This window comes from Microtus ochrogaster, unplaced genomic scaffold (assembly GCF_000317375.1).
Source record: "Microtus ochrogaster isolate Prairie Vole_2 unplaced genomic scaffold, MicOch1.0 UNK1, whole genome shotgun sequence".
NCBI lineage: Eukaryota > Metazoa > Chordata > Mammalia > Rodentia > Cricetidae > Microtus > Microtus ochrogaster.
The window spans coordinates 39,946,095-39,956,641 of NW_004949099.1; the positions used below are offsets into that span (position 1 = coordinate 39,946,095).

A 10,547-nucleotide genomic window follows, 5' to 3' on the forward strand; every position below is an offset into this window, starting at 1 on the left:
CAATGGGTCTGTAGTCCCCAACCCCCCCCCCCGCCCCGCCAGCCCCGTTTCTCTGCCTCTTGACTCCCAGAGTACAGGCATGGGTCTTGTTTAAAGATTCCTTAGAATCCAGCCGCCCCCATCTCACCTCTCAAGCCAGACAAAGGATATTCTTATGAAATGTTTCCATCCAAAGGTAAGATCGTGGAAGCTGGCGTTTTTAAAATGTGTCTGAAAAGATGACGTTTCCTAAGCCTCAAGTGACCTGGACATTTCAGACACTAAACGGTCAGAGTTGTATGCCCATTACCCCTCAAACAAACCGTTTTTGGCAGTGCAAGCAAGTCCCACTGAGGAAAGTTGATCTGGGCATGGGGGTCATGCATTCCTCGGGACATGAGGTGTGTGTGTGAGAGAGAAACAAATGTGGAAAAGAACAGTTTCATGGTTTCATGCCCCCTTGTTGTTGGAGTCCAGCCCGCCTTTCTTCCGCTGGAGTCCCTAACACAATGTTCCATTAGTAGGAGAGTCAGGATTCTCACGAGCTTGCGCCTGGCAAGGCCTGAAACTCCTCCTCTTTGCGCCCCCGGCCCAGCCCTCGCTCTTACTTCCCTTCTCCCTTTCCACTTGCCCCATGTGGACCCGGCCCTAGCTGCCTCAGGGTTTGTGCCCATCGCAAGTCTCTTCTCCCTGGCGCTCGCTTACTCTGTCACGGTGAGGGCAAGAAGTGGGAGGAGCTGCATCAGACTGTCACAGACAGGGACCTCCGCAGAGGCTTAGGGTGAGCCGGCAGCCCAGCTGAGGGAGGACCACACCCTCCTTCCGTTGCTGTAGAAACGGCTTAGGCCCTTTTTGTGACTCTGAGCTGAATATGCTTACCCCAGTCAAGGCCAAAACTATCCACATAAGCCAAAAAAACACATCTCCCCCCCGCCCACCTCCTCATTTTCTCTTTCCAATTCACGGATCAGTCAAGATATGAATGAAATTCCAGGACTCCGAGATTAAAGTTGGACAGACCAGTCTGGAAAATTTCCAAGCCCCTTCAAAAACAGTATGTAGAAGTAGATAAAAGCCTGGGATAGAATTTCCTCATGAGATGTACCAAGTTTCAGAAAGCATCTTATGGAATTGTAATTGACAGTGGCTTGTCCCCAAGGCCTTTGACACAAGGAGACTCATTGAAAAGAAGCAGAGTTGAGTTTTGAGAGCTCAAGTCCTTAGCCTTTTTTAAAAATTTTGTTTTCATTGAGCTATATATTTTTCTGTTCGCCTCTCTTCTCCCCTTCTACCCTCTCCCATGACTCTCATGCTCCCAGTTTACTCAGATCTTCTCTTTTTCTACTTCCCATGTAGATTATCTATGTATGTCTCTCTTAGGGTCCTCATTGTTGTCTAGGTTCTCTGGGATTATGAATTGTAGGCTGATTTTTTTTTTTTTTTGCTTTATATCTAAAGGTCACTTACGAGTGAGTACATGACATTTGTCTTTCTGTGTTTAGCTTACCTCACTCAATATGTTTTCTAGTTCCATCTATTTGCCCAAATTTCAAGATGTCATTTTTTTCTGCTGTGTAGTTCCCCACTGTGTAAATGTACATTTTCCTTATCCATTATTCGGTCGAGGGGCATTCGGGTTGTTTCCAGGTTCTGGCTATGACAGACAATGCTGCTATCAATACAGTTGAGCACATGTCCTTGAGGTATGATTGAGCATCCTTTGGGAATATACCCAAAAGTGGTATACCCGGTCTTGAGGAAGATTGTTTCCTAAATTTTTGAAAAATCACCCTACTGATATCCAAAGGGACTGTACCAGTTTGCACTCCCACCAGCAATGCAGGGGTGTTCCTTTTACCCCATAACCTCTCCAGCATAAGTTGTTATCAGTGGTTTTGATCTTGGTCATTCTTACAGGTGTAAGATGGATTATCAGAGTTGTTTTGATTTGCATTTCTCTGATGGCTAAGGATATTGAACATTTCCTTAAATGTCTTTTAGTCATTTTATATTCCTCTGTTGAGAGTTCTCCATTTAGGTCTGTACCCCATTTTTTATTAGATTATTTGTTCTTTTGATGACCAGTATCTTGAGTTCTTTGTTTATTTTGGAGATCAGACCCCTGTCTGATGTGGTGAAGACCTTTTCCCATTCTGTAGGCTGTCGTTTTGTCTTGTTGACCATGTCCTTTGCTTTACAGAAGCTTCTCAGTTTCAGGAGGTACCATTTATTAATTGCTGCTCATAGTGTCTGTGCTACTGGAGTTATATTTAGGAAGCGGTCAGGAATTTGCTGAAGGAGGCAGAGGCAGGAGGATCACGGGTCCTTAGCCTTTTAACAACCGAGTAGCTGAAGGAGCTTGTGGACAGGAGACTGCAGTGTGTTTGTAGACTGTAAGCAGGGGGTTGTTCATGTATGGACTTTTTTTTTTTTTTGAGATAGTTTCACTACATAGCCCTAGTTGGCCCTGAACTCACTACTAGACCAGGCTGACCTTGAACTGGAGGAGCCTCCCGCTTTCCTGGTCTTCACCCATATTTTCTCCCCCTAGAGGATATACATATTTGCTATCACAGAAGCTAGGATTGTCATGAGAAAACATGCTATTTGAGCTCCCTTATTTAAAGTAGCCCTCCATTGCCATCCATTTTCCTGCAAATTTCACAATTTTATTCTTTGTTAGTGCTGAATAAAATTCCAAAGTCTGGATGCTGCTATGCTGTATTTATCACCATGCTGTTTATTTCCTTGCTATTGTAAAAAGAATATAATGAACAGCACAGGTGCCCACGTGCAGTTCCAGGATTTACAGTCCATTCTCTTCTCACCTTCACATCCAGTCGCCAAACTATGCCACCAACCAGGTTTCCCAAAGCCTCTTCCATCTGCCCTGTCCTTCCTGACCCATCATGTCTACTGGCCTGTGCCCTGGCCTCTGCTCTTCACTCCCTTGCTATCCATACTGTTACCGACACAGCCTTCCCAAAATAAAAGCAGCATGCACAGCAGGGTGTGGTGGCACACACCTTTAGTGCCAGCATTAGAGAGAAATATAAAGCAGGGTGAGACAGGAATTCATTCATTCTGAAGATTTCAAAGTAAGAGTTCTCTAGTCGCTAGGCTGCTTTTGCTTTTCTGATCTTCAGGTTGAACCCCAATATCTGTCTCTGGGTTTTTATTATTTGTGCTACAGCAGCCAGAGAACAGGGAAGTAAGTGGGGAGGACCAACTGAAAGGAAACATGAATGAAACCCATACCCGGAAACCTATCACGCTGTAGGCTTATTTCAAAAGTAAAAGAAAAATTAATGGAAAAAAAAAAAAAAAGGAAGAGGGCAAGCAGGCTGGCTACTGGACCTGGAAAGATCTAGAGTGGTTCTCAACCTCTGGGTCGTGACCGCTTTGGGGCCTGTCCAACAGGAGTCACCAAAGACCACTGGAAAATTTACATTATGATTCGTAATAGTAGCAAAGAAAATAATTTTATGGATGGGATTCTCCACAAGGGTCACAGCATGAGAAAGGTTGAGGACCACTGCTCTAGAGACTGACTTAAATCAGTTATCAGAGGACTAGGCAATTGTGCATGAGAAAGGTTGAGGACCAATGCTCTAGAGACTGACTTAAATCAGTTATCAGTGGACTAGGCAATAGGTTGTGTGACAACAAGATGCAGTCTAAAGCACAGACACGATGCCGCAGAAGTGGGGAAGGTAACGACCAGAAAGCTGGAGTGGGCAGGGAGGTGTGGCATGAGCCAAAGGAGAAAAATGTTTGGGGTAGGTTAAGATTGGGTGAGGAAAAGGTAAGACGAGGCTGACAACTGTTGGTTATCAGTGCTTGTAGCTAGGCAAGTTTTAACACTCTGAGGGAGATTTCTATTTACTGTGTGTCTGAGTGTATGTATGTAAGTATATGTACCACTGGGATGCAGGTGTCCATGGAGTCCAGAAGATGTTATATCTGCTGGAGCCAGAGTTCCAGGCAGGTTTTGTTTCGAGACAGGGTTTCTCTGCGTAGCTTGGAGTCTGTCCTGGAACTCACTCTGTAGACTAGGCCTGCCTATGCCTCCCAAGTGCTGGGATTAAAGGCATTCACCACCACCACCCAGCCTGTTCCAGGCAGTTTTAAACCACTGGATGTGGACGCTGGAAATCTAGTCTGAGTCCTCTGCAAGAGCAGCAAGTGCTCTTAGGCACTGAGCTGTCTCTCCAGCCTCTGAGGGAACTTTAACTTCAAAGTAATAATATGACTCACAAGAAATACCAAGTCCCTCAAGCGAGGGCCAGTAAGTAGTTAATATCACTTAAGAGCTGTTAGTGCTCAAAGCTTACAAATTAACTCAGTATCAGGCAACTCAGTGGGTATGGAGGCACGCACCACTGGGGAGGCTGTGGCAGGATGACCTCGAGTTCAGAAACAGCTTGGGCTACAACAGGAAGTCCTGTCTCAAAACCCAGAACCCAAACCATACAGAACACTAATTGAAGACTGGGATTTTAAGGGGGACAGGGGAGCAGATAATGTGGTGAATGATAGTGTAAGTACATATAAGATGTAAGAGGAAAATATACAAAAGCAATAGGCAAATACTCACTTTAATCACAATTCAAAACTGCTTCTGCTTGTGGTAACGCTGAGAACTAGGGACTAGGGAAGGCATTGAACATTTTATGATAAACATTACATTTTTTATTAAAAAGCGATCAGGAACAGTTGATATTCTCACCATAAAAACAATTACTTTTATTGACAATGAATCTCAGCTTCCTGAAAAGCTGCATTGGCTAATATAGGGGTGACAAGTTGACAGCCAGTCTTCTGGGCTCCGGCTAATCTGCAGTGATGAAGACACTGCATTCCCTGGCTTACACTGACCATGAAAAACTCATTTTACCAAAACGCAGACAGACAGATACATAGTATCAAAGAACACACTTTTAACATTTTCATTTTTATTTAAATTTTGACAATGAAAGTTCATAAAGTGTTTTTAAATTCTATCTGCTGTAGGTAACCATCTGTTCCCATGTAGGGGACACATGCTACAGTATAGTCATCATTTTAGTATGTACACAAGAATTCTTACAAAGGAAGACCTGGATAAACAGCAAGCTAGTAACAACCTAAAGAAACATGGAGGTGAGAAAAATTTTAGAAATCCTTCCTGAAGGAGCCCAGATACCCACTTGCCAGACGCTCTGAACAATTCAGTTAGGGTGCTGTACACCAGACAGAGCTGGGAGACATACCATGTAACTACAGATGTGCCAGGAGTGGCATGAGAAGCCCCAAGAACCCTTTGCTAAAAGACAGAAAAGCTTTGAGACCAGAATCACAAACAGGGCATTGTTCCTGGTCCTGCTCGACGCCCGCTGCAGCCGCCTTTGTGGCCCACCTGCCCGCCTCCGCCTCCTCCTCCTCCATGGAGGACTCCGGCAACTCTCTCACCAGAATCCTCAAACTCGATTTCTCTTGCCCTCGCTGCAGCGGATCACCAGAGTGGCCCACCATTTCAGACGTGGCTGTGGATACCAGTTCCGAGATCACCACCAAGGACTTGAAGGAGAAGAAAGAAGTTGTGGAGGAGGCAGAGAATGGAAGAGATGCACTTGTCAATGGCAATGCTAATGAGGAAAATGGGGGCAGGAGGCCGACAATGAGGTAGATGAAGAGGAAGAAGGTGGGGAGGAAGAGGAGGAGGAGGGTGACGGTGAGGAAGAGGATGAAGATGAAGAAGAGGAAGCTAAGGCTCCTACGGGCAGCAGGTAGCTGAAGATGATGAGGATGATGATGTTGACACCAACCAAGAAGCAGAAGACTGACGAGGATGACTAGACAGCAAAGGAAAAGCTAAACTAAGGCCGCTGTGATCTGTTCACCTTCCACTTCCCGTCTCAGAATTTAAATGTGGTCACCTTCGAGTATAGGAGCAGGCCCCGCCCGCCCACAGCGGGCAGTGCCACCCACAGACGACATGCACTCTTCATCAACCCACCAAAACCACCACAACAGGAATTTGCAACAGGGGAGGAAAAAAAACAAAACTTCCAAGGCCCTGCCTTTTTTTTCTTAAAAATACTTTAAAAGAAAAAAAGAAAATCACAAAACAGGCAGAGATCCTTTGTTGGACTCAATAAAGGGCTCCTCCACATACAAGTTGAACACAACAACTGGCTTGCAGGACCAAGGGTCCCATGGGTTCTTTCCTGCTACCGCACTTGGCTACTTGTGGCATTTGGGTGCAAACACTTAACTGGTGCTAGTCTGGAGAGGCCCAAGCGGAGGCTCTGACTTGGGGACTTGGTGGGTGCTCCTGCCAGTGGGCTACTGTTGGAGTTTCTGCTTCCAGAGGCGGCTGCAAGAAAACAGAGGCAAACAAGTGGCTAAGTATTGTTCTGCTCTACAGAGCCCGTCAGGCGCAGCAGCAGATCAGAGAATGACCCACACTGGAGCTCAGGAAGAGCATAGGGCAGGCTAAACATCATAATCCGAAACCCCAACTCCAAAACCTTCAAAGTCTTCAACTTTTCTGGCTGTGCAGCAAAACAAACATAAAGATAAAGACAAGTTTGCCAAGGCATTTATATTTGATACATGTTACAATGCTCAAATGTCCCAGGCTTGAGAACTCAGTGAAACTGTGGAAGTCAGCAGATCTTGAGGCAAAACTTTGTTGCCAGGGGGAAAAAAAATCTTCGCTAAAGCCCCTTGACTCTGATAGTCAGGGATGTATCTGCAGACTTTTGAAATAAGAATGTCTGTTTACTGCATAGTAAGGAAAACAAATCATACTCAACCTTGATGCCTAATAAATAGTAAGATGATAAGCCGAAACACTAAGACACTGGTTCGGAGAACATGAAGTAACATGGGACCCTTCACACACAATGCCTACGGTTAGGAAAGAGTTGCCAACGGCAGCTTTCTAAGCTGATGCCCTCGATAACAAGTTACCATACCTGGGGGGACCCACTTGGGCCTCTTGCCTTCAGCTGAAGGGCTGCACATCTTTGCTGGTTTCCTAACGGCCTCTGAAGAAAGTCCAACTGCCTCGAGTAAGGATGGAGATCGTGACTTGATGGCAGCTGGAGCCACACCTACTGAAGTCATTGAAAAACATAAAAAAAATTGTCATACAGGAAAATAATATTCAAGTCTAACATATATGTATAAAAATCATCTCATACCTTTCAAAAAATTCAAAAGGCACAGATTACAAAAAAAAATCATTTACTATCAAGTTGAGGCCCTACCTGCCTGAATTCCCAGTCAGTACTCCAGAGGCTGAGGCAGGAGGCAACATGGACTACAAAGTGAGATAGTCTCAAAAGCCCAAACACCACTTACGGCAAGTCTAAGGACATGGTTTTGGATTAGCATTTCTGTGCCAGGCAGTGTGCCAGACATCTTTCACCCTTTATGACAGGATTACTACCCCGTGAGATAAGGGTTAACAGAGGTTAAGCAGTTGGACAGCTATTGTTGGCGCCCAAATCAGAAATTAGGTTTGACTTCAAAGGTCATTTTCAAATATTGACTCTTCTGCCTGTGTTGGAGACAGTGTTGAAGACCCTAGGGTTACAAAGAACACACTACATGGCCAGATTTTTCTCAAGAAACTTATTGTCCTGCACTGCACATGAGTGGGACGAGGCAAAGTGAAGAGCTGTGTCTACTGCACTGTGCTGAGATCCCAGGAATGCTCAGTAGGAAGGGACTTGGAATCTTGTGTGTTTATGTACAGAGATTATCGTAGCTGAGGGAAAGATTAGTGAAGGGACACTTTCTCAACAGAGAGAGTAGAACACACAGCGCCAGAGCACAAGCTCCTGCACTGGTTTAATGCGGGTGGAGTGGGAGTCAGAAGGGTGGAGAGGTGAGGAGTACAATCAGGGTGTGGTCATGTACCTGTGGAGACCCAAAAATGCAGGCCCATTTCCAAACCTTGTCTGCAGGTCACAGAGTTTGGAGACTGACAATCATAGCTGTGTGTCCCAACTCAGGATGTGATTGCTTGGCTCTTTTGAAATTAAGACAGGTGGTCAGGATATGCAAATGTACTTCTGCTCCTTCTTTTGTAACTATGAGGTCACTTGGGGACGGACCTAGAGCAGCTTTGCTACCTAGACTACAGAATGCTAATGATCTGGTGTCTTAAAGTGATAAAGCAACTGTGTGAGTTATCCTTTGTATCATCTTAATAAAGTCTTTTGTTACTCCCCCCTCCCCAGTTTACACTGGGTATAAAAGAAGCTGTGGAAAAATAAACAAGGACGAATTTCAGTCCCTGGAAAACCCTTGTGATACTTTCTATGTTTTTTGTCTTATTTTTATGCATCATATTCTTTACATACATGTCTTCAATTCTTGTGCCCCTACTGTGGTAAGAAGTATTTTTGTCGAGGCTGGTCCTCAACAGTACCCACAGTCATGTAAAAGGAGTCTGGCTGTTCACAATATTAAGTTTTCTCAGAAGTGACTTTCAAATTAAAAACAACTTCCTGGGTCATGATGATAAGACACCTGCCAGAAGACTGAGGCAGGAGGAGTGAGAAAAAGTAAGGCAAAAAACTGGTATGAATAAGTAAAACTAATTTTATTAATAAAAGTTGCATTTTGTAATAATCTATTATATAGTACAGGTTCAAAAATAGTCTAACTTTTGAATATAATGAACAGGTAGGTGTTCTAGCCAGGCAGCGGTGGTGCACGCCTTTAATCCCAAAATCTGGGAGGCAGCAGCAGGCAGATCTTTGTGAGTTCGAGGTCACCCTGGTCTACAAGAGCTAGTTCCAGGACAGGCTCCAAAGCTACAGAGAAACCAGTCTTGAAAAACAAACAAACAGGTGTTCCATGTCCAAGCTGTCACAAATTCTCACTGTAAAATGACACTAAGATGTTACAAATGAGTTCTCAAAACAGAGATCATTGTGTCATGCAGAAAAGCAAGGACTTAAGCTCATGCAGGCCTCACTGTTTAAACACCCAAACAGCATGGTCCAGCCTCCGAATGAACAAATCTGGGATTGAGCTCCTGGCCCTCACTGATGTGTAGGTTCCAACATATACTGAGATGTTCTGAATGTCAGTGTTGAGGGTAGATGTGGTGGGTGTTGGCAGGGATGGCTGTGTGCTAACAGTGGAGGGCCCACACTCATCGCTCATGTGGCTACTAGAGCTCAGCCTTCTCAGCTTTTCTCCCCACCCACAATTCCTTTTAACTAGAGACGAGCATTAGCAAAATATTGCAGGGGACAAAGGCGAAGATCTGGAAACACAACGAACAGGACTCAACAAAACAGGACGAGTTTGGGAGCAGGCTTACCTGAGGTCTCCTTTTTTTGTTTTGATTGCTTTTCTTTCTCTACCACGGGTTTTCTCTGCACTGCTTTCTTCTTCTTTTCTCTGGCTTTACCTTTCCTCACTGCAAAGTCCTCATCACTTCCTTCACTCTCCTCAAAATTAGAATCATTTTCTGAATCTTCACCTAAAACAGACAATTACATATTCTGTCTTTGTCCTAAAAACGGAGACCTATGTTGCCTCATCTGCAATGGCCTCACCATCACTCGACATACAAGCATGCTCTTGCCTCTGAAAAAAAAACACTACACATCCCACCTCATTCCCACCAGCCTTTTATAAGCCCACTCTTCCTTCTCCTTTGTAGTGCTTTATTTTCTACAGTTCCAGGTCTCAAACCCTGGAATCCACACTTGCTAGACAAGTGCCCTACCACTGAGCTGCCCGAGGCCCCTCAGCTTGCATACCATCGCTCTAAAAACATTACCTGTGTGTTTACCGCCTGTAACCCCTCATTAGAATTTGAGCAGTTTTGCTCCTTACTATCTGCCTCGCACCTAGATTACAGCAAATATCATAAGCACCAATCATTGTTCTATGAGTGTTGATGAACAGGTCTGTTATTTGTTGACAGAAGGTCAAAATCTAAAATACTGTATCTGGGGGGCTGGAGAGATGGCTCAGTGGTTAAGAGCATTGCCTGCTCTTCCAAAGGTCCTGAGTTCAATTCCCAGCAACCACATGGTGGCTCACAGCCATCTGTAATGAGGTCTGGTGCCCTCTTCTGCCTGCAGACATACACACAGACAGAATATTGTATACATAATAAATAAATAAATATTTAAAAAAATACTGTATCTGACTGGTATTAACATATAGAGTTATTCTTTAAAATTTTTAACACATTACAATATTGTCAAAGTCACCATATTTTCCCTTCACCCTAATTTCTACTAAGTCTAAAAATAACTGATAATAAAATCGTTTCATACTACTTTCAACTCAAAATACTTCCTAAGTTTCTATTAGTTATAGAAAAGCTGAAACCAGTTAGAACCGCCTAAGAGTTGCTCCACAGCCAGTAGCAGCCCAGGCTGCCTCTCCAGCCTCTTCCCCAAGATCCCACTGACTGCTTGTCTGTCCTACTACTCATGCCTTTCCCTCAGTCAGAAGTGTGACTTTACTCCTTGGTTTTTCTAATGTTGCTTGTTTGTCCAGACATGGCTTAAAGGTTAACCCTAGACAGTTTCTCCCTCTGTGGC

The 10,547-nt window shown here is 44.4% G+C and overlaps 2 protein-coding genes and 1 pseudogene across 2 annotated transcripts in view; 1 reads left to right on the top strand and 2 right to left on the bottom strand.

The window, feature by feature from the left end:
- The window catches only part of Dyrk4 (dual specificity tyrosine phosphorylation regulated kinase 4), a 41,332-nt gene extending 40,610 nt beyond the window's left edge, over positions 1-722 (bottom strand). Inside the window, exon 1 of the mRNA XM_005365268.1 lies at positions 685-722. Coding sequence (XP_005365325.1) covers positions 685-722 — 38 coding nt within the window. The remainder of the gene's footprint in view (positions 1-684) is intronic.
- A 3,885-nt stretch (positions 723-4,607) lies between these two features.
- LOC101986032 lies at positions 4,608-5,817 on the top strand (annotated as a pseudogene).
- The window catches only part of Rad51ap1 (RAD51 associated protein 1), a 15,258-nt gene continuing 10,478 nt past the window's right edge, over positions 5,768-10,547 (bottom strand). Inside the window, exons 7-9 of the mRNA XM_026788234.1 lie at positions 9,308-9,469; positions 6,942-7,082; positions 5,768-6,337 (exon numbers count right to left, since the gene is read on the bottom strand). Coding sequence (XP_026644035.1) covers positions 6,192-6,337; positions 6,942-7,082; positions 9,308-9,469 — 449 coding nt within the window. The 3' untranslated portion in view covers positions 5,768-6,191. The remainder of the gene's footprint in view (positions 6,338-6,941; positions 7,083-9,307; positions 9,470-10,547) is intronic.